At 52.3% G+C, this 27,645-nt stretch overlaps 1 protein-coding gene across 1 annotated transcript; it reads right to left on the bottom strand.

The window, feature by feature from the left end:
* Positions 1-533: 533 nt before the first annotated feature.
* STYX (serine/threonine/tyrosine interacting protein) lies at positions 534-27,335 on the bottom strand. Its single transcript, XM_064143262.1, has 11 exons — positions 27,141-27,335; positions 11,655-11,687; positions 10,802-10,855; positions 8,837-8,934; positions 7,963-8,023; positions 5,378-5,414; positions 4,866-4,905; positions 4,729-4,779; positions 4,072-4,144; positions 2,623-2,716; positions 534-1,060 (listed from the first exon to the last, which is right to left on the bottom strand). Exons 1-11 carry the CDS (start codon positions 27,195-27,197, stop codon positions 987-989), a joined length of 672 nt encoding a protein of 223 aa, XP_063999332.1. The 5' UTR covers positions 27,198-27,335; the 3' UTR covers positions 534-986.
* Positions 27,336-27,645: the final 310 nt, after the last annotated feature.

Here is a 27,645-nt window from a genome sequence, read left to right as displayed (position 1 = left end):
TGTCTTAACGGGGCCTGAGGTGGTCTTGTGAAGGGCAGTGGAGGAAACTGGGTTGTTTAGCCTGGAGTAAGAGAGGCTGAGGGGAGACCTTTTGCTCTCCGACTCCCTGAGAGGAGGGTGGAGCGAGATGGGGGATGGTCTCTTCTCCCAAGGAACAAGGGACAGGGCAAGAGAGAACGGCCTGAAGTTGTGCCAAGGGAGGTCTAGGCTGGACATGAGGAGAAACTTGTTCTTTGAAAGGGTTGGCAAAGCCCTGGAACAGGTTGCCCAGGGACATGGCAGTCTCCATGCCTGGAGACGTTTGAGAGGCAGATACGTGGTGCCGAAGGACAAGGTTTAGCACCAGACTTGCTTAAGATGATGTCTGAAGTGAAGGGTGGTAGAGGTCTCCTGCAGCCAAAGGGATTCCATGACTCGGCGTCAGTCTCAAGAGGCCAGTGGACAATGAGGCTTTAAGGCAAGGTAAAGCCTGCTGAGGTGAGTGCTGGTGCCAGTGGCCTGCAGCAGCAGCACAACACACACTGAGAACAAGGTGAGTTGTAGCAAACTTTTTCTTTACTAAAGTCTCTTGTTATAAATTACACAAATAACTTTATAAACAAACCCCTCCCACCAGCTTGCATTTTTGTTTAAAGTAATAACTTTATATCATACAAATAAAGAAATTTCAAGTATGAAAAGTGCATTATTGCAATAATACCTCTTTGCAAGTCCAAAAAATCTTGGTTTAGAATAAAACTGTAAAGTGTAAAAAAGGGGTAAAACAATCAGTGCCATCTAGTCACCCGAGCAGTCCACCGTGGGAACATGAGGCTTAGTGTGTTCAGAGGCAGATCCACGTCTGAAAGCAACATGTCACTGAACAGACACTCTGTGTGCATGTGGGAGTTCACCTTGCTCTCACTTCTGGCTGTTGGGGGTTTTCCCTAGTTTCCTTCACCTTTCCTGGCAGGAGTTTGCAGTACAACCAGTGCTGGTCCTCACTCTCATCCGTTCTGCGCTGCTGCCACTTGCATGGTTCCAAGCTCCTCATCCTCCTCGTGCATTCGCTTCAAGCTTCCTGCAAGAGGAAGGAAGATTCAGCTGACACCAAGAGTGTCACCAGCACGTTTGGGGATGACACCAAGTCAGGGGGGAGTGCTGATCTTCATGAGGGTAGGGATGCTCCACAGAGGGACTTGCATAGATTGCATCCATGGGCCAGTGTTAATGGGATGAGCTTCAGCAAGGCCAAAGACCAAGTCCTGCACCTGGGTCACAACAACCCCAAGCAATGCTACAGGCACAGGGCAGTGTGGCTGGAAAGCTGTCTAGCTCAAAGGGTCTTGGAGGTTCTAATGAACAAGCAGCTGAGCCAGCAGTGTGTCCAGGTGGCAAAGAAAGACAAAGGCATCCTGGCTTGGATTAGATATGCTGCGTGCAGCAGGAGCAGGGAGGGGATTGTCCCCTTGTGCTCGGCTCTGCTGAGGCCACAGCTCGAGTGCTGTGTTCAGTTTTGGGCACCACAATACAGGAGAGCTGTGGAGGTGCTGGAGTGGGTCCAGAGCAGGGCAAGGAAGCAGGGAAAGGGCCTGGAGAATAAATCTGATGAGAAGTGACTGAGGGAGCTGGGGATGGGTAGTGTGAGGAAGAGGAGGCTGAGGAGAGACCTCATTGCTGTCCACAGCTACCTGAAGGGACATTGTGGAGGGGCTGCTGCTGGGCTCTGCTCACAGGCAAATAGTGATAGTTAGGGAATGGAAATGGCCTCCACTTGAGACTGGGGAGGTTTAGACTAGATGTCAGGAAACAATTTTTTCCAGCACGAGTGTCAGGCATTGGAATGAGCTGCATGGGGAGGTGGAGGAGCAACCCACCCTGGACACGTTTAAAGGTTGTTTGGATGCAGTGCTTGGAGATACGGTTTAGGGTGCACCTTGTGGGCTGGAGCTGGTGATGCTGAGGGCTCTTCCAACAGGAGTGTTTCTGTGAAATCTCAGAGCTGAGCTGGGAGCAGGGCTGCAGGGCAGCTGTCGCTGTCTCCTTGTGAGCAGAGCCAAGAACGAGGCTCCACCCTTTGAAGACATTCAGCTTTTTGAGAGCCTGTTGGCGACAGCACTTTTCCTCCCTCAGTTCCCCACACGGAAGAGAAGTTTCCTAGGACATTTTCTGCACTTCCCCTCTGCATCTCCTCCCAATCTCTGTTTTCACTGATCTTTAGCTGGAGTTGCTACTGGCCCACACCCAGATGATGAAGGTAATCTCTCTTGCATGCCCTGATCTCCTGTTATCTGTTTAAAGATGCAGCAGAACATTTTCTTGCTGAGCAACCACCTTAATTTTAAGGGTGGCAGCAATGTCATGAAGACTGGCTGCTTTCAACTTGCTCCTCTTGATTCCTCTGGGAAACTTGAGGGTTTTGAAGGACAGGGAGCAGGGACAGGCTGAAGAACACCATAAGGAAGTTCAGCCAGAGAACAGAATATTTAGGTACCACACACCAGAGTTTAACCACCACCTGCAGCCATCTCCTCCTCAGAAGCCTGAAAGTCACAGCTGGAGGTTTACTTCGGGAGTGCAAAAGTCCCCTCACCACACCCAGTAAGACAGGCGGCATCATGCACAACAGGGGAGGCTTCTGACCTGTAGTACCAGGTGGAACGGAAAGGGATCGCTCCAGCTGCAGCGGTGACATCATCTGGATGGTTAATTTTGCTAGGTAGATGGCTTCATATTCCTGAAAAGTGTAATACACTGCTCTCAGTGGGGCTTACTGCTCTGTGAGGAGCAGAATGGCTTGGGTTGGAAGGGACTTTCAGGATCATCTAGTTCCAACCTCCCTGCCACAGGTAGGGACACTATTATTGAGCCAGGCTGCTCAAGGCCCCATCCAACCTGTCTTAACATTTCCAGGGTTGAGGCACCCTGGAAACTTCTCTAGGCAACCTATTCCAGTGCCTCAGGACAAAAGGAAACAGGCTCCAGTTGTGCCAGAGGAGGTTGGATGTCAGGAAACATTTCTTCACAGAAAGGGTTACCAGGCACTGGAACAGGGTGCCCATGAGATGGTGGAGCCCCCATCTCTAGAGAGGACACATGGATACGGTGCTCAGAGGCACAGTTTAGTGGTAGTAGCAGGACTGTGACTTCTGGCCAGCAGTTGGACTTGATGGTCTCAAAGGTCTCTTCCAGCCTTAATCATTCTATGATTCTACCACCCTCATGCTGAAGATGAAGACTAATTCAGAGTTCTCTAGGAGTGATTAGAGAGCATCTTAGAGGAAGGCAGACATTTTAGAGGAAGACAGTTCTTTGCTGCTTTGACACAATAAACAGAGCAAAAGGAAACTTAAAGGGTGACAAAAATGGCCTTAAGGAAGAGTAAACTTCCATTGAAACAGTTCTGTGACAACATGCAGAGAGCTTACAGCCCACAGACAGCAACTCCAAAGCAACAAACCCATCCCAGAATACAGCAGCTTCAGACATTTGTTACCAGGAGATGGGTTTGGCATGGCCTCTTAGTGGCCTGCCACACTTGCAGGGCTACGCAGCAGCTCCTCACAAGAGTTACTTCAGAAGCAAACAAACAAACTCAAGAGACACTGAGTCATCTTGCAGCCAGTCACCTAAGCAACAGCAGAGACACTGCCAGTCTGCCTCAACACACTGTTCTGATGCTTGCCCACCCAGCACACTCCTGCACTACGACAAAGCAACTTCACAGTATCACTGCTGTTCTAGACCTGTGGCTTCCACCACCTAGGCACACAAGTGTCAAGAAGCATCACTGGAGTGTGGCGCAGCACTCACACTGCAGTTCCCTTACCCTCAGAGCTAGGCTGTTTCAGAGCCTCTTGATCACTGCACAGGCCAGGATTTTCATTTCTCCTTCACCCCTGGCTTTGTTTTGGCTAACATCTAAGGAACCAGATTCACATTCATCTCCCTCCCAAGCTCCACTATAGCTCCTGACATTAACTTGAAGCACATTCTTGCAGTAGACGTTAAGCCTAAGTAGAAGCAGCTGTTTAGCAGGAAGATGAATCATCAAACAGCTTTTGAGTTATGCAGAGCAATAGAAGAAGTCACCTGAAGTTGGTGGACAAAACCAGCATTGGGATTGATACAGAATCTTCGTTCTTGCACGTAAGTAAATGCATCCCTTGGAAAGAGAAGCAGAAAATACCTCTGTGGGAAACAGGTCATGGTAAAAGCTTCCATGGCTTCAGTTTTCCTTCTGTCAGTTCTCAGGAACAGACAACCTCTAAATTGGTTTGTGCTTGAGCAAAACAAGTTGTACAACATTTTCCACCCCCAGCTCCACTCCTCAGCTCACTGGCCTGTTTGTAGCTACCTAAAACCATCCTCTCAGGGCCTCTGCTACAGCTTTGCAGCACAGCATCCATCTGCATAGGCTGGGATCCTGCGCCCAGGAGCAGCAGGTACCTTCTTCCTCAAGGAAGGATGTAAAGAAACCTGGAGGGAAGCAGGATGGGATAACCTAACCCACATTAAAGTCTTCACTTGACCTCAGCAGGCAACAACTGGTTTGTGCGTCAATACAGGTTTACATTCCCTCCAAATGGATTCTTCACTTCCAGCGCTTGAGTGACAAGAAGAATTCCTACAGAGGCATCGGGCTCCTGGCTGGCCCCAACACTCTCTCAGACAAGAGGCTAACTGCCACTGCCAGCTAGGCAGCAAGAACTCTGCTGGTAGTTAGGCTGCAGGAAGTCCTGTTCTTACCTGTACTTCACCCCAAACGTTTCCATTATGTATGCAATGACTAAGGCGGCACTGGAAGGAGACAAACGAACAGGAAGATCAAGACAAGTGTCTCCCACTGGGGTCAAATAATGACAGCAAAACAAATCATGTCCTACCTTCTAGAAATCCCTGCATTTCCATGGACAAGAACTTTTCCTGAGAAAGCAAAAAGGCCACAACCACACTTGGACAGGCTGAAAACAGTTCTCTGCACTCTCCCTTTTCCCACAGAGAGCTACACAGCAGCAAGGTCTACTTTAAGAGCTACACTCCAGATGAGTAACTCCTGCTCTGGGACACAGGCTTGCCTGCTCCCCTGCGCATCTGACTAACAGAACCTGTGCTTTAGGACTACAACACAGGGCCTGACACAAGGGAGATACTAATCCCTCACGCAGAGCAGGGTTGAGCTCAAATGAAAAATATGCTAGAGCTACAAGAGCTGTTTGCCAGTCAGAGGCAGAAGGAAAGAAGAACTCTTTGCTCTGGACTCCTCTAAGTCAGGTAAATGCCAGTAGCCCCCACATTCCAGAAAGCCTCACACTTGGGAGCCTCTCTCTCCAAGCCAGTCTCACAGCTTTAACAACAACGTGTTGGTAAAGAAAGGGGAAAGTTGCTTGGTTTTTACCTCCACTTTGTAAACTTCCATCAATAAATTCTTTAGTCTAAAAAGAAAAAAACAAAGTTTCAGATTATTTTGGGTGTTACATTCCACAGTTTTCCTACCACTCTTTATTTACATGCAGTGCCAGCACCATGTTGTTGATACAGACTTGGACACTGCTCTTTCTTCTGGGCTTTCAACTACTCCGCAAACTGTCAGCAAAGAACTCTTGCGAGGCCAGAAACAAACAAAGAGAACATAAAAAGCTGTGCCCCTTCTACACTCCTTGTGCCACTACACTTACTGAATGGTCTGGGCTGCAAGGAGCTGCAAAGTTCACCTAGTGCCAGCTCCTTGCCACGGGGCAGGAACACCCCTGGCTTTGCTTCCTGGTCTGAGAACTTCTCCAAACAAGCAAAGTCTGGAGCTGTCCTTTTGAAGAAGCAAGCGAAGAATCTTCTCAGAATCAGAGAATTAAGCAGGTTGGAAAAGACCTCTAAGATCATCGAGTCCAACCTCCCACCTAACCCTCCTAATCAACTAACCCACGTCACTAAGTGCCTTGTGCAGCCCCCAAACAGCCCCGGACCAAAAGCATTAGGAAATATCATTTCTGCTTCAGAACACACTCTACAAAAGCTTCAGGCTACCAGCTGCCTGGTCCCCTTGCTCTGCCAAAACACAACCACCTCCCACACAGCACCTACAGCATGGCCAAGGGCTCAGGCCCAGACAGCATGGGTTTAGGAAGGGCAGGTCCTGCCTCACCAACCTGAGCTCCTTTTATGACCAGGTTCCTGCCTGGTGAATGTGGGCCAGGCTGTGGATGGAGTCTACCTGGACTGCAGCAACGCCTTTGACACTGTCTGCCACAACAAGCTCCTGGCACATCTGGCAGCTCCTGGCTTGGACACATTCACTCTGACAGGGTCAAGAACTGGCTGGAAGGCTGGGCCCAGAGAGTGGTGGTGAATGGTGCCACATCCAGTTGGCAGCTGGCACCAGTGGTGTGCCCCAGGGATCAGAGCTGGGCCCAGTCCTGTTCAACATCTTTATTGATGATCTGGACCAGAGGATTGAGTCCAGCATCAGTAAGTTTGCAGATGACACCAAGCTAGGAGCAGCTGTGGAGCTGTTGGAGGATAGGAGGAGAGCTCTGCAGAGGGACCTGGCCAGGCTGGATGGGCAGAGGTCAGTGGGATGAGATTGAACAAGGCCAAGGGCAGGGTTCTGCACTTTGGCCACAACAACTCCAAGCAGCACTACAGGCTGGGGACAGAGTGGCTGAGAGCAGCCAGGCAGAGAGGGAGCTGGGGGTGCTGGTTAATAGTAGCTGAAGATGAGGCAGCAGTGCCCAGGTGGGCAGCAGAGCCAATGGCATCCTGGGCTGGCTCAGGAGCAGTGTGGGCAGTAGGACAAGGGAGGTTCGGCCCCTGTGCTCAGCACTGCTCAGGCCACACCTTGAGTGCTGTGTCCAGTTCTGGGCTCCTCCATTCAAGAGAAATGTGGAGGTGCTGGAAGGTGTCCAGAGAAGGGCAGCAAGGCTGGGGAGGGGCCTGGAGCACAGCCCTGTGAGGAGAGGCTGAGGGAGCTGGGGGGGTGCAGCAGAGGAGGCTCAGGGCAGAGCTCATTGCTGACTGCAGCTGCCTGCAGTGAGGCTGTAGCCAGGTTGGGTTGGCTTCTTCTCCCAGGCAACTACCAATAGAACAAGGGGGGACAGTCACAAGTTGTGCCAGGGGAGGTCTAGGCTGGATGTTAGGAGGAAGCTGTTGGCAGAGAGAGTGATTGGCATTGGAATGGGCTGTCCAGGAAGGTGGTGGAGTGGCTGCGCCTGGAGGTGTTGAAGCCAAGCCTGGCTGGGGCACTTAGTGCCATGGTCTGGTTGACTGGATAGGGCTGGGTGCTAGGCTGGGCTGAATGAGCTTGGAGCTCTCTTCCAACATGCTTGATTCTATGATTCTGCCACTGGCAGGGAAGCCAGAAGACCCTTCTGGTAGGGCTTGAGATTTCCTGGGGGTAAGGGGTGGGTTTTTTGAACAGACAAAAATAAAAGGGCTTTTTCTCTGTTGCAAACTAACCTGAAATAAAGACACAAACCCACAGCTCAAAACTAGGAGTCTAATCTATTTCAAAGGTCAGCATCTAACAGGCAGTGTCTAATTTAAAGTTCCTGTTTAATTCCTCTACAGCAAACCTGTTTGGAGACCATGTGAAACTTATTTACAACAGCTGGTTACTGTTTGCTGTTGAATTTGGTGCAGTACTTGATACAAGAGATCTAAATACTCCAGAGCTTAAAAAGTAGGTTTCCTAGGGGCCGAGTTTCCCAGCACTCTCCCATGAACTGATTTCCTTGGTCTGAGATCAGCCCTCTCTAATTTCCTTTCTTCCTCCTTTATTTTTTGGTGAGACTGTAATAACATACAGCTCTGACAACTCTGCCTCAGTTTCTAGAGCTGTAAACGGAGCTTAATTACACTTAAAGTGGTATTAATAAGGTCACTTGAGAGTTCATGGCCCTGCCAGGTGCCTCAGGGTGGGTATCTTAAGTTCAGAAAACTCTTGCAGCTCCTCTCCCAGTGCAGCCACACCAACACACAGGCACTTACCATAGGGAAAAATCGTATTATGTTCTCAACTGGATTATCTGCAATGTCCAAGACTAAATACCTGCAACAGAAAGAGCTCCTGTGAGTAGGCAGCAACACCAAGCTGCTGCCCCCAGCACAGCTACAGCTGAGTCAATCCCAAACCTGTGGATGGAAGACAATGTGGCTTTACTTCATGGTCTGAGAACTAACCGAGTCTCTGCTGTGCTGAGGACTCCAGGGCTGGCCCCAGCACTGCAGGTGGGGTTGCAGCAGAGTGGCAAAACCCCCTCCCTCCACCTGCTGCCCACACTGCTGGGGATCAGCCCAGAACACAGCTGGGGCTTGGCTGTGAGTACACAGTGCTAGCTCATGGCCAGCTCTTCACCCACCAGCACGCCCAAGTCCTTCTCATCAGGACTGCTCACCATCCACTCTCCACCCAGCCTGTATTCGTGTTTGGGATCGCCCGAGACCAGGTGCAGGACTCTGCACTTGGATTCCTTGAACCTCCATTAGCCACCTCAAGCCTGTCCAGGTCCCTCTGGATGACATCCTTGTGCTACAGGTGCCTGAGCTTTACCTGAAGGCAGTGTACTGCACGCTCCTCTGCTCCCATCAGTGTGTCAAACGGAGCAGTGCTCTTTGCTGGGCTCTATGCAGCTTTTAGAGGCATCTTTGGTCAATGAAACATCTGACATGACTTAGCAGGACAAACTGCCCTCACAGCAGCTTTCAGGGGCAGTTCTCATTTGCTGATCTGCCTAAACCTGGAGCTCAGCAGGATGAGTAAACTTCATGCTTTGGGTTTCAGTCTTTCCACACCTCAGCACATTGCTCAAATAGTTCTGACAAGAAGGAAATAGCCAGAAGACAGATCTGGCTCCTTTCTCACCTAAATAACTGCTGGAAGTTTGGTTTAATGAAGTTTGCCTCGATGTTTTGCCGTATGCATATCACATGGGTTATGCCATGCTTCTGAAGTGTAGGTAGCTGTGGGAAGAGAGGAAGAAACACAGACGTTTTGAGTAAACCTTGTAGAAAATCTCATGAGCTGTTGGTTTGTTTCATTTCTGTAAAGTCTATTACACAGTAATAAACCCCAGTGCTTGAACACACAACATGTCTGTGTCCTGTCCCCAGGGAAAGCCAGAGCTGGTTTTCAAATATTCAAAGCCCAGGAGGAAAGATTTTGCCTTTGGAGAAAACAAAGCACAATCATTAGGAGCTGTAAGAACAAAACCCCAAACCACCAGCACACTGCTAACATCAAAAGCAGAGGACAGGCAGAGGAGGCAGCGGTCAGTGAACTCACTGATCTCTGCCCACCTTCTGCTTTGCCTGCAACTGCAGGAGGCAGTGACTCCCAGCTAGCGTCAGAGTCTTCCTGGAATCGAACTCCTGAAAGTAAACTCATCTAACCTGAGGTAATTTGGAGATCCAGGCTTTGCCTTAAGTGTTTAACTTCAGTGCAGAAGCAATGTCCCTTATTTCTCTGCATACTTGCGAGTTCTCAGCTCTGCTCTGGGTTGTGACTCTTCCAGAGCACGGCAGGGTTGGAAGGGACCTCTTAAGATCGTCTACCCCAGCCCCCCTGCCAAGGCAGCATCACTTAGTGCAGGGCACATAGGAAACCATCCAGATGGGTTTGCAATCTCACCAGAGGAGAAGACTCCACAACCTATGGGCAGCCTGCTCCAGTGCTCTGTCACCCTCCCACTAAAGAAGTTTCTCCTCATATTGAGGTAGAGCTTCCTGTCTATATCCATTGCTCCCTCTCCTGTCACAAGACACCACTGAAAAGAGACTGTCCCCTTCTTCTTCACACCCACCCTTCAGGCATTTAGAGTCTTAGAACGGTTTAGGTTGGAAGAGACCTCAAAGCTCAGCCACTTCCAACCCCCTGCCATGGGCAGGGACACCTCCCACTAGAACAGGTCGCTCAAGGACTCATCCAGCCTGGCCTTGAACACCTCCAGGGAGGGAGCAGCCACAACCTCCATAGGCAACCTGTGCCAGTCTCTCACCACCCTCACTGCAAACAACTTCTTCCTCACATCCACTGTCAGTCTCCCCTCTGCCACTTCAAACCCATTCCTCCTCCTCCTGGCATTACCAGACCTTGTCAATAGTCCAACTGGCCCCGGTCTGCAAGAAGCAGGCAGAAGCTGACTGGCTGAGCTGAGAGCAGGTACATGTGCATACAGATGCATGCAGCACTTCAAGCCACATGAAAACAGTTAATTGAGCTTCTTTTCTTCATTTTTCTCCTGAAGCCACCCTTTAGCTCAAGAGATTGTTATGGAAAACAATGCTTTAAGTGCCAGGATGTGCCTGAGGGGGCAGTTAGAATCATAGAGTCGTTTTGGTTGGAAGAGACCTTAAAGATCTCAAGCCCAACCACTAACCCAGCACCCTCAGGTCACCATTAAACCATGTCCCTCAGCACCACATTTACATGGCTTTGAAATCACTCCAAGGATGGGGACTCTACCGTCTCCCTGGGCAGCCTGCTCCAAGGCTTGACAGCTGTTTCAGGCAAGACATTGTTCCTCATTTCCAACACACAGCTCCCCTGGTGCGGCCTGAGGCCGTTTCCTCTTGTCCAGTCATTTTTCCCTGGGAAAGGAAATCTGGCTCCACTCATGGGAGACATCAACACCAGTCCATAACAGATAGCCCTGTAGGCTGAAAGGACCACCCCATAAATGCATCAGGTATCACTTCCCTGGCATCCTTCACGCTGCAGCTCAGGGGTGCCAGCAAGCTTACTCCTCTAGAGCCAACATTTGAACACGTCCTCAGCAACAAATGAAATCAGCACGGCAAAGTGTCCTGATGTTAGTCTAAAAAGTCCTACCTTGCTTTTCATAGCTGAAGAATATGGGCCTAAAAATAACCCAGGTAAAATTTCCTAGGAGGCAAAAGAAGAGACATTTAACACCAAGCCAAAATCACCCACGGAATACCTCCCCCTCAGCTCAGACCACGGCCACGGGAACAGGTCATTCACACGGCAGGGGGAGAGGCCGGATCAAGTGTCATTTCCAACAGGACACAGGGAACATAAATCGGGTTGGCAAAGTAAAAGAAACGTGATCTTCGTGCAGGAGACCTTGCTTTGGAACAGGGATCGAGTCCGGATTGGATCACTGCGCCTTACCCAGCCCCGCGGCAAGGGAAGGGGAGGTCAACTCCGGGTGCAGCTGTGTCCGAATCGGTTCTGAACTCGCTCTCGCCAGGAGAGCCACAGGGGCATGGCAAATCTTCTAGTCCTAGCAGCAGGAAACCACCAGTTTCTAACCACTTTTCTCCCCACCAAGAGAGACAGGCAGGCCTGCTCAGCTCGTCCAGCCCCAGGACTCAGTGCCAGCACTGGAGGAAAGTTTTCTTGCCCGTCCTGCCAACCAAACATTTACTGCCAACCAAATCCAAGTTACAAAGCAAAGCTCCAACTCATTTTTAACAACAATCTTCAAAAGCACAGACAAAAACGTGAAGCAGTGGGGACTCTGGAGGACAAAACCCACTCACTGCATCCTTGCATAGCAGAGACCCAAGCACGGCTGCACTCCTGGCACAGCCCTCCCATGATGCCGCCGAACACTGGGCCCCTAAGGACTGATTTTGACCCCAGCCCTGTTTTAGGCACTTTGGTTTGACTGAACACAGCACAGGCTTTGACTCAAAGGATACATGAAATGGTGCCATACCTGCATCTCTCTCCTCATGGGATAGGTCCAATCCTTGAAAACAAAACAAAACTGGCAATTATAAACAGGCACAGAGGGAAGCACAAACGCAGAGAGAGGACACGGTGGGGCAGAGACCTGCAGGTGTACGTTGCATGGAAGAACCAAGCTCTCCACTCTGCAGGCTGCAGGAGTTACCTGCCACGTAACAGCACCGCGCTCGCCGCTGGCTCCCCACAGAGACCAGCAGCACTCAAGCCCAAGGAACCCCATTCTGAAAGCTAGTGGGAAGAAACCTCTGCACCAGAGAGGAAGCCTGCGCCTTAGCTTCCTGCTCAGCAAAACCTAGAGCAGGGAGGAAAACCAAGTTACCAGAACGTGCTGTGCTAGTCCCAGGAGCAGAAAGAATTCCTTTGCCTGGCACATTCCTGCGGCCACTGAAAAAGCAGAAGATAACAACTACAGTGGGCAGCTCCCCTAAAATCCACACTGCCCCAGCTGATGCACTCCGATGCCTTCCCTCGGAGTATCTGGGACTTATCCTTAACAGTCGTCAGAAGTTCTCCTGAGCTCAGAGAGCCATTAAAGCCAAGGGCCCGAGAATAAACCTGATGAGGAGCAACTGAGGGAGCTGGGGGTGGGTAGTGTGAGGAAGAGGAGGCTGAGGGCAGACCTCACTGCTGTCTACAGCTACCTGAAAGGACACTGTGGAGAGGCTGCTGCTGGGCTCTGCTCACAGGTAGCTGAACACAGACCAAGGGGCAATGGCCTCAAGCTGAGGCTGGGGACGTATAGATTGGACATTAGGAAAGAGTCTGTCATGGAGAGAGTGGTCAGGGGCAGGAATGAGCTGCCCAGGGAGGTGCTGGAGCCACCCAGCCTGGCTGTGGTGCTTAGGGAGGTGGTGTAAGGTGAAGCTTGTGGAGCAGAGCTCTAGGTTGGACTGGGTGATGCTGAGGGGCTTTGCCACCTGCACGGTGCTGTGATTCTGTGAACCTCTGCTAGACAGGTAAGACAGGAAGCATGGTAAATGTGTCCAGCTACAAATGACACAATACTCCCCATGGGTTAATCCACACATCTCACCCTTTCAGAGGTCCTCATCTTTGGGAAGGTCCACCACTCAGGAACCACTGCATTCCCACCATCACAGAATGGTTTGGGTTGGAAAGCACTGTAAAGACCATCCAGTTCCAACCTGCCTGCACTGACCAGGGACACCTTCCACTAGATCAGGTTGCCCAGGGCCTCATCCAACATGGCCTTGAGCACCTCCAGGGAGGGGGCACCCACAACCTCTCTGGGCAACCTGTTTCAATGTCTCATTGCACTCACTTTAAAGAATTCCTTCCTAATATCCAGTCTAAATCTGCCCTTTTCTAGCTTAAATCCATTTCCCCTTGTCCTGTCATCACAGGCCCTAGTAAAAAGCCTGTCCTCAGTTTTCTTGTAGGTCCTCCTCAGGTACTGCCATAAGATCTCCCTGGAACCTTCTTTTCTCCAGGCTGAAGAGCCCCAACTCTAGCAGCCTGTCCCTCTATCTATCATAACTGCCCAGAGCAAAAGCCAGCATCAACACTTTCATCCTTCAGGACATTTGAGAGAGCTGCCAAAGCTGAAGAGCAAAATGCTCAGGCAAGCTCTATTCCTGTCTTTCCTTCTCTGCAACTCCCACTGTCCTCTATTAACAGGCTCTTACTCATCCTCTGACCCGGGCACACGAAGGAGTTGTATCTGAGATCACAGCTACCAGTTGGAGAGAAGAGCAAAAGGCAACAGGCAAACACACCAAAGCAAACAGGCTGCATGCAACTCTTTATGTAACTTCACTGGGTGCTCCATGCACACGGGCAGCTAAGAAAAACCTCTGCCATATGTCATCCTGCTTGGCTTCCACCCCCCCAAGAGAGTTAGGGCTCCCAGTGCTGCGCCTCTGAAGCACAGCAGGGCTACAGCACGGAGCTGCCGGCACCGAGGCCAGCTGCAGCAAGCCTGCGGGCGACACCGGGCTGCGGGTCTGGCTGCCAGGATGGAGAGGGGATGCCAGCCAGGGGCACCCGGGCACCTGCAGACAGGCTGAAGCCAACCTCACAACTGCAAAGTCCTACACCTGGGTGGGGGCAATCCCAAGCACAAATATAGGCTGGGTGAGGACAGCAGTGTTGAGAAGGACTTGGGGGTGTCAGCTCAACAGTTCTGGGCCACTCAATTCACAAGAGATGTTGAGGTGCTGGAAGGTGTTTGGAGAAGGGCAGCAAGGCTGGGGAGGGGCCTGGAGCACAGCCCTGTGAGGAGAGGCTGAGGGAGCTGGGGGTGTGCAGCCTGCAACAGAGGAGGCTCAGGGCAGAGCTCATTGCTGTCTGCAGCTACCTGAAGGAAGGCTGTAGCCAGGTGGGGTTGGGCTCTGCTGCCAGGCAGCCAGCAACAGAACAAGGGGACACAGCCTCAAGCTGTGCCAGGGGAGGTCTAGGCTGGATGTGAGGAGGAAGTTGTTGTCAGAGAGAGTGATTGGCATTGGAATGGGCTGCCCAGGGAGGTGGTGGAGTCGTTGTCCCTGGAGGTGTTGAAGCCAAGCCTGGCTGGGGCACTTAGTGCCATGGTCTGGTTGATTGGCCAGGGGCTGGGTGCTGGGTGAGCTTGGAGCTCTCTCCCAGCCTGGGTGATTCTGTGACAGGAAGCAGGCTGAGCCCTCCCTCCCTCCCTCTCTGCTCTTCTGAGACCCCACCTGGAACACTGCATCCAGTTTTGGTGCCCCCAACACAAGAAGGACATGGAACTGTTGGAGTGTCCAGAGGAGGCCACAAAGATGATCAGAGGGCTGAGCACCTCCTCTGTGGAAACACGCTGAGACAGCTGGCACTGTTCAGCCTGGAGAAGGCTCCAGGGACACCTTCTGGTGGCCTTCCAGTGCTTAAGGGGGCTGACTGGAAAGATGGGGACAGACTTTTACCAGAGCCTGGTGTGAAGGGACAAGGGGTGATGGATTTAAACCAAAATTCAGACTAGAGAGAAGGACAAAATTTTTGATGCTGGCCATGGTGAGAGAGTGGAACAAGTTGCCCAGGGAGGTTATGGATCACAGACTCACAGAAGGTTCGGGGCTGGAAGGAACCTCAATAGATCATCTAGACCAACCTCTTGATGTCCCCTCCCTGAAGGTCAAGGCCAGGTTGGATGGGGCCTTAAGCAACCTGGTCTAGTGGAAGGTGTCCTTGCCCATGGTGGGGGAGAGCTAGAACTAGATGATCTTGAAGGTCCCTTTCAACCGAAACCATTCCATGAATCTTTGAGAGTGCCAGGATCCTAACCTGCAGCACTGTCCAGCTCAGCATGGGGCTCCCATTAGCCTGCCTTTGTATTGAGACACACAAGAGAAAGCAAACCCAGTGCCTCCTCACACACACACACACACACACGGTGGCTCAGGGAGGTTTTGCTGGCTCTTGGAAGCAGAATTAGAAAGGATTTTAGTATCACTGAAGTTAATCTGGAAATCACTGGGACTGAATCTGGGACAGCATTTCTGAGAAAGCAAACAAACATTAAGCCACTCAAAGCAATTCTTTGAATGCTACCTAAAATGGTAGAAAACAGGGAGATAAAATAGACAGAAATGTCTTTGCAAGAGACCCAGAGAGGTAAGACAAGTCACTCTTGTGTGCTCCAGCTGCAACCATAAAAGCTCCTGGTAGTAGAAAACAGAAATCCAGCGACAAGAGGATGGCATTTACAGAAGTTCACCCAGTGATGTCTGACCCAAGAGGAGTTGACCATCACCTCGCTGTCTCACTGCCTGCACGAGGGCCACTGGGCACCCATGGGGACACTGAAGAGCCACGCAGCTGTGGTGCCGAGACAAGGTAGGGTGGCTGCTTTGCTGAGGGTGCTCACAGCACATGCCTGGTGGATCTCCTGCTAGCACAAATGAAATGCATGGGACTGGCTGGAGGAAGCTCAACTGAGACTGGACATTAGACAGAAATTCTTCCCCGTGAGGGTTGCGAGGCATTGGAACAGGTTACCCAGAGAGGCTGTGGAGCCTCCCAGCCTGCAAGTGCTCAAAGCTAGGTTGGATTGGGCCTTTAGCAGTCTGGTCTAGTGGAAGATGTCTCTGCCCACGGCCAGGGAGGTTAGAACTAGGTGATCTCTAAGTTCCATTCCAACCCAAACCAGTCTGTGATTCCACCTGAAGCACTTCAGCTGCTGCTCCAGAACACAGCAGTTAGCAAGACAAAAAAGGAAGAAGGCACATTCTAATCCCTCCCTTCCCCATCCACAGCTAGCCCCTAGCTGAGAGAACCTGAAGGCAGAACGGGCAGGCGAGAGCTGCTCACACAACAGAGAGCTTCTGGGTAACCAATGTCAGAACTACCTCAGGAGTCACTCTGCCAATACTTCTGCCAGTATCTTGCCATAGCTACATTTGTGGTTCTTTAGAAGAGCAATTCAATGACAAGAAACCACAACACTTCACAGTGATGTGCAAATGCTTGTAGACTTGGGCTTCTTCCTGCCACAGTGACCTTGGCAAAGATGCTCAGAGGGCTGCAGCAGCTCTGCTGCAAGAGTTGGGGCTCTACAGCCTGCAGAAGAGAAGGTTTCGAGAAAACCTTGGAGTGGCCCTCCAGGACCTGAAGGGGCTACAGGAGGGCTCGGGGGGGACTATTGACAAGGTCTTGTAATGACAGGATGAGGAGGAATGGGTTTGAAGTGGAACAGGAGAGATTGAAAGTGGATGTTAGGAAGAAGTTGTTTGCAGTGAGGGTGGTGAGAGACTGACACAGGCTGCCCAGGGAGGTTAAGGCTGCTCCCTCCCTGGAGATGTTCAAGGCCAGGTTGGATGAGGCTTTGAGCAACCTGTTCTAGTAGGAGGTGTCCCTGCCTGTGGCAGGGGTTGGAAGTGGCTGAGCTTTGAGCTCCTTTCCAGCCTAAACCACTCTGTGACTTAAAAAGTCGTCACACCAATTTCAGATTAGCAGCCCTGACACTGAGACTGGCCTGTGCCAAAGCTCTGCACAGCAGCAGAGGCTGCGGCTCTCAGCCCCACACCACAATGCCCCGATGCGATTCCTGCGCCTCACCAGAAGGAAGGTGGTGAAATGGAGCCAAGTGGCCACACTTGAATCGCTCCCTGACACACAGCCGAAGTTCCAAGAGCCAGCTTGTTCCCAGCCCGCAGAGGCACATGCAGCCGGTGTCTGCCGGAGCCTAGCCTCGGCTGAAAGGCAGCCTGCAGTGCCGCACTTCTTACGGCTAAGCGGCTGCCTGATAGCAGCCTGCGAACTGCCTTAGCGCAAGGAAGCAGCTCTCGGAGGTGCTGAAAAAGCCCACGGGTGCAATCCACGATAGCTGCTGCCCTCGATGCTCAGCACCCACCTGCCGTGGCTCGCCCTGCTCTCAAGACCTCACCTCCTCCCGAAAGCCGCACACAGCTCCCGGTGACCTGCAGGCCACTTCAGGCCTCCGACCTTCCCCAGCGCCGACAGCTCTCCTGTCGCGGACTAACAGCTCACCTCTCCCTGCTGATTCTTCATCCCTCAGACCTCACCACGGCGAGACTCCTGCGTGATTCACTCTTCCTTGGCACATCTCAGAAACAGAGTCGCAATCCTCCTGCCTGAGTTTCTCTCCCTCTCTAGTGGAACACTCACAGAAGCTGTAAGACTCAAAATCTCTCCTCCAAACCTCACAACCTCCAGTTGTGAAACCAAAGCTGAAAACAACTGTTAGGGCCACGACAGCCATGAATTCTGCTGACCTGCTTCAGCTCCTTCATCTGCTCTGCCCAGCTGATCTCTCGGCTGTGACTGTACTGCTCTGTGCGGGAAATCAACATCACAGCTACGCAGAGCAGGATCAGCAGTCAGGACATCATGCACTGCCAACACCATCACCTCTCTCAGCTGGCTACAGCTTGGACTGTGCATGGGTTGGGATTACCTCAACATCAAAGCTTTATGCCTAATTCTGAGGCAGATTCCAGTCTAATCCACACACTGAAATGAGATGACATCTTATTTTCCCAAGTCCCCACTGATACCACCCACAGAAGGGGGGTAGGGAGGACGTTATCATGAAAGACTGGCACCAAAATAGACCTTGTGACACCAACAGCCCTGGCAAAATGGAATCATAGAACTGTTCTGGTTGGAAGAGACCTCTAAGATTACTGAGTCCACCCTTCAACCTAAAACATCACAGCTATTAAGCCCTGTCCCAGAATGCCATGTCTGCACGATTCTTGAACGCCTCAAGGACAGTAACTCCACCACCTCTTTGGGCAACCTATTCCAAACAGCTACCTTGGCCTTAGCAAGGCCTTTGACACCATCTCCTATGACATTTTAGTGAGCAAGCTGAGGAAGTGTGGGATGGAAGAGCAGACAGTGAGGTGGGTTAGGAACTGGTTGCAAGGTAGAGTTCAGAGGGTGGTGATCAATGGTGCCAGGTCCAGCTGGAGAGCTGTGACCAGTGGTGTCCCCCAGGGATCAGTGCTGGGGCCAGTCCTGTTCAACATCTTCATCAGTGACATTGATGAGGGCACAGACAGACAGAGTCTGCTCAGCAAGTTTGCTGTTGACACCAAGCTGGGAGGCTTGGCTGAGGCAGCTGCAGGCTGTGCTGCCATCCAGAGAGCCCTGGGCAGGCTGAGAGCTGGGCACAGAGGAAACAGATGAGGTTCAACAAGGACAAGTGCAGAGTCCTGCACCTGGGGAGCAATAACAAACTGCAGCAGGCCAGGCTGGGAGGTGACTGCTGGAGAGCAGCCCCGTGGAGAGGGACCTGGGGGTGCTGGTGGCTAAGAAGTTACCCATGGCACAGCAATGTGCCCTGGGGGCCAAGAAGGCCAATGGGATCCTGGGCTGTAGTAGGAGTGTGTTCAGCAGATCAAGGGAGGTTCTCCTCCCCCTCTACTCTGCCCTGCTGAGACCTCATCTTGAATATTGCCTTCACTTTTTGGGCTCCCCAGTTGCAGAGGAACATGAACTGCTGGAGAGGGTCCAGCAGAGGGCTATGAGGGTGATGAGGGGACTGGAGGGCACTGCCTGGTGAGGAGAGGTTGAGGGCCCTGGGGCTGCTTAGTCTGGTGAAGAGAAAACTTAGAGGGGATTTGATCAATGTTTATAAGTATCTGAAGGCTGCCAGGAGAGGGGGACAGGCTCTGCTCACTGCTCCCTGGGATGGGACAAGGAGCAATGGGTGTAAGTTGCACCAAAAGAGGTTCCACCTCAGCACAAGGGGGAACTTCTTTCTTGTAAAAGTTCCAGGAGCCCTGGCACAGGCTGCCCAGGGAGGTTGTGGTGTCTCCTTCTCTGGAGCCTTTCCAGGCCTGTCTGCATGTGCTCCTGTGTGATCTGTGTCATACAGTATTGTCTGCTCTGGCAGGAGGGTTGGACTGGATGATCTCCTTGGGTCCCTTCCAGCCCCTAGCATCCTGTGAGCCTGTGAACTGTCCTAGAGAACTCATGAAATACTAAAGCAGTAACAGAGCAGCCTCACTTGCCACCTTTTAGTAAGAAAACAGAGAAATGAAGCACTGAAGAAGCAGTCAAGTAAAATACCTGAATATTGCTGAGACAAGTGGTGTCTGATACTCTGCTACTGTAAGGGCCTCAAAATCAGCCTCAAACAAGAGTGCCATGAAGGGCTGGCTGTACTTCCACTCAGGCTTCACATTCCTGGACAGTTACTGCAGTCAGAGGCTCTATTTTTAAAACACAGAATTCATAGAATTATTTCAAATGGAAGTGACTCTATCCACCTGACAGAGTCAGACACTGTGACCCTGGGCAGCCTGCAGGTGGGAAGGACCAGACAATCTCCAGAGCTCCCTTCCAATCCCCACCATGCTGGGATCCTGTGACTTATTCCTAGCCCTGACCACTCCAGAGCTAAGCATATTTGGTTTGTTTTAAGGTGCAAGTTCTAGTGCAGACACACAAAACACCGGAAAGTGAAGTCCAGTGGTTTTGTTCCCTCAAGATGCGGCCACGAACAGAGCTGTATAAGGAGGTGGAGGAAGGCTTTGACAGCACTGCTAACTCAAACCAAAGCAGCCACTGGCTAAGGGGTGAAGTTCCACTCCTACCTTTGTGCTGCTCCTTAATCCCCACACTCAGGGAACTGTGATGGCCCCAACCAAAAGCCTTTTCAGCAAAGCTGGTTGTAAGCTCCCTGCCCCAGGTCACCACAGGTCAGATAAGCACTGGGACAAAACCAGTGACAGCGCTGGGTGGTTGGCAGGACGGGCAAAGGCACTTTTTAGCAGAGCCAGCTATTAGATGGGCCCAGCTTGGTGTGCCTCAGCAGTGACAAAGAGGGGCTGGACGCAGCTGAACAGCGTGTTCTGTTTGTAGGGCACTGGGACAGTGAGATGTCATCCTTCTGCCTTCTGCAAACACAGGAACACAACAGCAGGAAATCAGGGAGGAAAACCAGCAGCAGGTGGGAACAGAGCACGCAGAGGAAGGCAGAGGAGTTCAAGGGGAAAAGAGAAGTTGTTTCAGTAAAGAGAAACAAGCCATGGAAAAGGAGAATAGGTAGGGCTCAGACAAAAATGCCTCTATCTGGCTGTTCTGTGACACCCTAGTAGCCTGTTAAACGCCAACTGGCACACAGGGGCAGCAGACCTGGCTGCTCCAAGCCGGTACAGCAGGCGAGGCAGAACTCCTCAGCCCGGGTGAGGCACCGAACCAAGGGCAGGGCCGGCACCGAACTGTTTTGGCTGGAAGAGACCTCTAAGATCAGTAGGTCCAACCCTTCTCAAACTCTACCAAGGCTAAACCACATTCCTCAGCATCACATCCCTGAGGCTTTCCGACACCTCCAGGGATAAGATTCAACCACTTCCTTGGGCAGCCTGATCAAGAATCCTTTCAGTAGTTTCTTCCAATGTCCAGCCTAAACCCAAGCTTGTGCAACCCGAGACCATTTCCTATCATCCTATTCTTGTTACTTGAAAGAAGAGACCATTCCCCACCTGGCTCCAGCCTCCTTTCAGGGAGCTGTGTAAAGCAGGTCTCCCCTCAGCCTCCTTTTCTCCAGGCTGAGCAACCCCAGTTTCTTCTACCACTCCTCACAGCATTTGCTCTCCAGACCCTTCACCAGCTTTGATGCCCTTCTCTGGAACCACTGCAGTGCCTCGGTGACTTTCTTGCAGTGAGGGACAGGCTGGCACAGAAGCTAAGGCTCTCATGAATTTCTTCTGGTAGTAGTTCTCCCACGCCCACCCCATGGCACTTCTACCCACTCCAATAAAAGGCCTCCATTCTCTTCTCTTTATCACCAGTTTGTAAGGAACAAGTCTTACCAGTAAAGACCTCTCAAATTCAGATTATCACTATTCTTTACACTGGTAGCAATGTCCCTTTGCACACTCTCCTCTACAGCCTGGTGAGTAGGCTGTACAGAGACAAGCAAGCCATTTTACAGTCCTCTCTTAGACAAAGGTCACAAAAATCACAGAATGGGCTGAGTTGGAGGGGACAGAATCACAGAATTAAATAATCAGGTTGGAAAAGACCTTCCAGATCATCGAGTCCAACCTACCACCTAACCCTTCTAGTTAACTCACCCATGGCACCAAGGGCCTCATCCAGCCTCCTCTTAAACACCTCCATAGGGATAGGGACTCCACCACCTCCCTGGGCAGCCCATTCCAGTGCCAGCTACTCTCTCTGTGAAGAGCTTCTCCCTGACATCCAGCCTAAACCTGCCCTGGCACAGCTTGAGGTTGTGTCCCCTTGTTCTGTCACTGCTTGCCTGGTAGAAGAGCCCAATCCCACCTGCCTACAGCCTCCTTTCAGGTAGTTGTAGAGAGCTGTAAGGTCTGCCCTGAGCCTTCTCTTCTCCAGGCCGGTGAAGATGATGTAGTTCCACCCCCCAGCCAAGAGCTGGCTCCCACCAGACCAGGTTGCTCAAGACTGCATCCAACATGACTTTGAACACTTCCAGTTGGAACCTCCACAATTTCCCCAGGTAACCTGTTCCAGTGCCTCACCATCCTCATGGGAAGAAAAATAGAGCAACTTAAAGAAAAAAAATCCACATATTTTAAGTCACAGAATCATAGAATGTTAGGGGCTGGAACCTCCAGAGATCATCGAGTGCAATCCCCCTGCCAAAGCAGGATCGCCTGAGGCAGGCCACACAGGAAGGCATCCAGGGGGGTTTTGAAAGTCTCCCATGAAGGAGACTCCACAACCTCTTGGGGCAGCCTGTTCCGGGGCTGCAGCACTGTCACAGTACAGAAGTTTCTCCTGATGCCGAGGTGGAAGCTCCTGTGTTCCAATTTACACCAATTGTTCTTCTTACTGGGTAACAGCAAAAAGAGACTGGCACCTTCATCTCGACAGCCACCCTCGGATATGTATAGGTGCTGACAGGGTCTCCTCTCAGCCTGCTCTTGCCACGATTAAGCAGCCCCACATTTCTCAGTCTTCATAGGAGAGGTGCTCACCCGAACATCCTTGTAGCTCTCTGCTGGACTCTCTCCATTACTTCTCTTCTCTCTTGTATTGGGAAGCCAAAACTGGACACAGTATTCCAGAGGTGGTCTCAGCAGGGCAGAGGGAGAGGAGAACCTGCCTAGCCCTGTTGGATACACTTTTCCTGATGCACCCTGGGATACCATTGGCCCTCTTGACCACAAGCCCCCAGCAGCACACACAGCTCCAGCTGTGAGCCACCTTCACATCCGTGCGGATTCCTGTGCACTCAACAGCTACCTGGAGAGGCAAGGCGCGAGGTAATCAGGACTGCCAGGGTGCGAGCTAATCACCGTCACCAAGACTGCTCAGCTTCAGCTGCCGCAGCACTGCCTCTGATGCATGCAAAGTCGTCTGAGAGTATCCCACAGAGCCATGATCAGAACCTGTCACCCAGTTCACATTCCCCAGCACAACGTGGCACTTGCTTTAAGTGTCTCTGCTCTTATTTTACCTGCCCACAGAATTAAGTGCTATACTCCAGGCTTCCGACTTGTTCTAGCATTCCCCCCCCGCAGAGGAGGGGAAATCACTGTTTAAGGTGGGTTATTTGTGTTCCCTACTACCAGCAAGAGTAACACAAAGTTCAAGAGATGTGTTCCAGCTTTAGATAGACTGCACTGTCGCACAGTTAAAAAGGCAGTCAAAAACCCATTAGCATTTCAGACTAAATACAGCTGTCAAGAAAGGTAAATTCCTTCCAAACAATCAGCCTGCACGCTTAACAAAAAGGCAAGTGTGACCACTCGGTCAAGAAGCTGATAATTCCATTACAAAAACCATGGAGAGGGCTGAAAACCCTCTGAACACATCACAAATATGCTAAAGGGTTGACAAAGAAACGAACTGGTAGTCACTGCTGCCTTCCCATTAGAGGCTTTCTAGGCCAACTCTTTAGGTTTTTTGTCTACACTTTAATAGGAGAGCAATCCGCCTGCTTTAAGTCATTCCAGTCCTTATTTACCACCTCTCCAGGTGTCCTAGTTCCTGTCTTGTAATAGGACAAAGGGCAAGGCAGACAAACTGCAACCCAGGAAGCTGCACCTCCACATGAGGAAAAACTTCTTTACTGTAAGAGTGCTGGAGCCCTGGAGCAGGCTGCCCAGAGAGGCTGTGGAGTCTCCTTTGGAGACTTTCAAAACCCATCTGGATGCACCCCTGTATGACCTGCCCTATGTGATCCTGCTTTGAGTCACAGAATGGCAGGGGCTGGAAGGGACCTCAAAAGCTTATCTGGTCCAGCCCCCCTGCCAGAGCAGATCACACTGGATGCATCCAAACGGTTCTGAAGCTTGGACTCCATGAGGTTCAGAGGTCCTTTCCAACCACCATCATTCTATGACTCTAATATGCCAGCATACAACTGACAACTTGATCCTCTTTTAACAAGTCTGTAGCCATACAGAAAGAACCCAAGCAAACCACCCAACCAGAAGGTCTGAGATTTAAGAAAGCTTAAGACTTCACCCTGGAAAATGCACCCATTTTAGAAAAATAAAATGAAATCTGAGCTCAGAAATGGTTTCCATGCTGAGCACCATCAGACTCTGACACTCACTGTTGCCAACCTGTAAAGGCACATGCAGAGTTTACAGATCTCGATGGCACACACCAGAAAAGCTCTGACAGAGTGGTGAGGTACATGTTGGGGCTGGATGGCACCGTCCCAGGCTGCCCAGAGCAGCGGTGGATGTCCCAGCCCTGAAAACGTTCCAGGTCGGGTTGTCTGAGGCTCTGAGCAACCTGATCTAGTTGGTGTCCCTGCTCATTGCAGGCAGGCTGGATTAGATGACCTCTGAAAGGTCACCTCCAACCCAAACCACCCTGCAATTCCATGACTACCCGAAAACTAGAAGACACTCAGATGTCACAAGGCCCTGTCAGAAGAGATGAGCTTTTAACTGCCGTGGACTCTCCAGTGAAAGGCAGGAGCTGCTTTACCCCAGACTGCATGAGCTCATCCTGCAGAGCTGGACAACTAACTCACCCAGACCACAGCCAGCGCACCAGAGCCGCTGCTGACACACGGGGGTACCAAAGTCCGGTAAGTGCTGGCAAATACCTACCTGTGCTTGACCTACAACAAAACAGGGTTTCACCACCTGAATGAACTTCAAGTACGCAGAAACTGCCACAAAAAGCCAGTGACACACACCACTAACGACTGCCATGGGCTCCAGAGATGGTATCCGATGAGGAATGTGGGGGGAAGACACACTTCTCTCCAGCAGGTAAATGCCACCGGCATTTCTTAACGTGCCACTTCCCAAGCCCCACACATGATCAGCAGCCAAGTAGCTCAGAACTCCAGCAACATGCAACACTGGGCATGGATTAGGGACACTGCAAACAGTCCACAGGCCAGAACACTGACCTATTTATCTAGAGTGCATTCCTGCAGCCTGCCTAAGTCAATCCATCCACTGCCTGCTGTCACCCCCTCGACAGACAGGCCTGCCTGCTCTGGCACTTCTGGTGCCAACGCCAGCGCGTGAAGCTGCGCAGTGAACCAGATGGGCTCCCTTGTTTGGATCTTTTTCAGTTATTACTGCTATTTATGCTGTCACATGGTTGTTGGTGTCAGTCAGGAGAAGGGAGCTGGAAGGCTGCAGTCAGACTGCCCTGGAATTGCCACAAGATCACACTTACTTCAGAAATTAAACCAGGGGTTCCCCAAGTTCTCTCTCCTCCCAATATCCTCAAGTCACAGCTACCCAGACAGCATTAAACCAAGCAAGCACAAACAGCTTCCTGCAGTAACATTAGAGAGGACTTCTCCTAAAAGAGCCGCCTCGCTGAACACACAAGAGATGATCGTCGTCTTTCCATGAATAACTACGGTGTGTGGGCAGAATTATTTCAGTTTCCTTAATTTGCTTTCCCAAAGCATCTCCTGCAGGACTGGCCTGAAGACCCAGGGCTGAAGGAAGGCTCTTATGTTTTGCTTACGTTAGCTCCACAAGAACTTTGACAGTCTCACACTGGCTTTAGCCTTTCTGTTTCCCCTGAGCACTTCCAACTATGGTGCACTGAGATGGAGTCAGACACAAATGCAAGGTACTGGAAAAGAAAATTACCTTGGAGTTTTCAAGACTATTTCTTGAAACTCTCCACTAAGGTCTAGCAGCACGGGAAGAAGCTCTAGCCTTCCACACATGGCACTACTGAGAGAGAGCACAAAATACAGCCCATTCAAAGCCTCTTCTGAAGGACATTGTTACAATCCCCCTTTTCATCAGCTACGGGTCAGTAGGACCGAAGCAACCTCTGCTTTCGAAGTTATTACAACCACACACTTCATCCAAAACAGTTCAAAGACGCCACCCAGGGTTAATTTAATTAATCACAGAACGACAGGGGCTGGAAGGGACCTCCAGAGCTCATCTGGTGCAGCCCCCTGCCAGAGCAGGGTCACCCAGAGCAGATCACACTGGAGAATCCAGACGGCTCTTGGCTATCTGCAGAAAGGGAGACTCCACAGCCCCCTGGGCAGCCTGTGCCAGGCTCTGTTACCCTCACAGGGAGAAAATTCTTCCTCAGGTTCACATGGAACCTCCTAAGGCTCAGACCCCAGCCAGTGCCCCTTGCCCTGTCCCTGGTTCACTTGCAGAACTACCTGCAGATAATACTTGGTTTACCCCAGAAAGAAAAGGTATTTCCAAACAAAGAAGTTCTAAAGCTCAAAATAAATAACGTGTGTCAGATACAAACTGCTTACAACTTTGTGAGGGCCACGGCAACGACCTGCAAAGACCTTCCTAGCTCTGAGTTCAGGAGGGTAGCAAATCTTGACGACAAGAAAGGACACAGTAACTTGTGTTATTTCAGGTAAATTACCACAACAGCAAACCTTCCAAGCAGGAACAAACGCTGATGTCTGTGAAACACACAACAATCCATAAAGCCTGAGTAGCTCCGATACCATCAACTTCCCACCCGGACGCTGGGACATTCTGCATGAACTAACCACCAGCTACCGGAGCGGGACACTTGGGGCTGCTTGCGGCACACCGAAACACCCTGCCAGCCCCCAGGGGCAGGCCCGAGAAGCTACGCCAGGGTCCGAAATCAGACACTGAGCTGACCCCACTGCTCTGACACCGCACAGAGTGCCGTTCAGCCTTGGCAGACATTGCCACCTGTCTTAGTTTGCAAGTCTTGGCTCTGAAACGCTGTAAAAATGCCTGCCCAATAGACTCACCAATTGCTTCTGGAGTGCGTAAAGAGTTAGTAGGCACCAACTGCTAGGAAGGGGACAGGCAGGTACCTGCTGCTAGCAGCTCATTTGCTCTCTGGCCCCTTTTCTGGGGGCAAGCAGGCCGCCAGCAGCAGATGGAGGAGTGGTGACCGTACCAAGGGAGAGGGAACAGGCAGGGGAAAGCAAGAGGCCGGCGAACAGGCAGGCCGTAGCGCACTGAGGCAGAGGAGGGGACACCGCAGACAACGAGCCGGGGTGGGAGGGCACCAACAGAAGGCAAAACCTAGAGAAACGAACTGGAGAGGGCTCTGTGCAAGCAGGCAGGGCTGGCCAACAGCCCTGGAAGCTGACAGGGAGAAACCGGAGACACTTCAAAGGGAGGTGCAGGAGGGCAAGGGGTATGAGAGGGGGCCACGGAGACGGCCAGGAACAGAGGACAAGAGGCAGGAGTGGAGGATGCGGTCGGTGGTCGTGGGGGAGTGGCAGAGCCCCGGCAGCAGTGCCCGCGGACGGGGGTGTCACCAGCGCAGGGGGAGCAGACAGACCTGCGCTGCGGCGCGGATCCGGGGGGCAGCCAGCGCGGCCTGCCGTAGGGTCTCAGCGGGGTCCCGAGGGCAGGGGGTGCGGGGTGGGAGGTAAAGAGGACGGGCGATACCCCGCCGGAGGGGGCCAGGGCCCGCCAGACCGGGCTGGGACAAGGGATGGGGAGGCCGGGACCATGCCGGGCCGGGGCGCAGGAGCCGGGTGGGCAGAGGCTCCCCTCGGGCGGGCCCGGAGCGGCGGGGCCGAGCGGCAGCCCCCAGCAGTCTCCTCGCCTCTCACCTCAGAGTCCTCTTTGGCCTGCGGCAGCGCGGGGAAGGCCGGCTTGGCGAGCTCCATGGCCGGGGCGCTCCCCGAGCGGGCAGGGCCGGGCAGGGCCGGGCGGCTATTTGGGCAGCGGGCCCGCGGGCTCCGGCTCGGCAGCGGCGGCAGGAGGCGGCGGAGGCGGCGCGCTCAGCCGCTCGCGCCCGGCCGCCATGCTGCTGCCGCTGCCGCGGGTGCCTCGGCCCTGCTCCGCCTCCCGCCGCCGCCTCTCCGCCGCCCTTCCGCCCGCCCCCGGCAGGCCCCGCTCCCGCGGCAGCGGCACCGCCCTCGCCCCCGCCCCGCCGCCGCCCCGCCCCAGCGGCCGCCGGAGCTCTGCCGCTCCTCCAGGCGCCGAGCGGCGCCCCCGCGCTCCGCAGCGTGCTGGCTGCAAGGGCCCCCCCGAGCCCGGCTCTCGGGCGAGCCCCGCAGCGCCCCGCAGCACCCCGCATTCGTTAACGCCTCACAACCCGGATCGGAGCTTCAG

The sequence above is a fragment of the Pogoniulus pusillus genome, chromosome 1 (genome assembly GCF_015220805.1).
Source record: "Pogoniulus pusillus isolate bPogPus1 chromosome 1, bPogPus1.pri, whole genome shotgun sequence".
NCBI classification, from domain to species: Eukaryota; Metazoa; Chordata; class Aves; order Piciformes; family Lybiidae; genus Pogoniulus; species Pogoniulus pusillus.
This window is presented reverse-complemented; position numbering and strand designations above follow the sequence as displayed.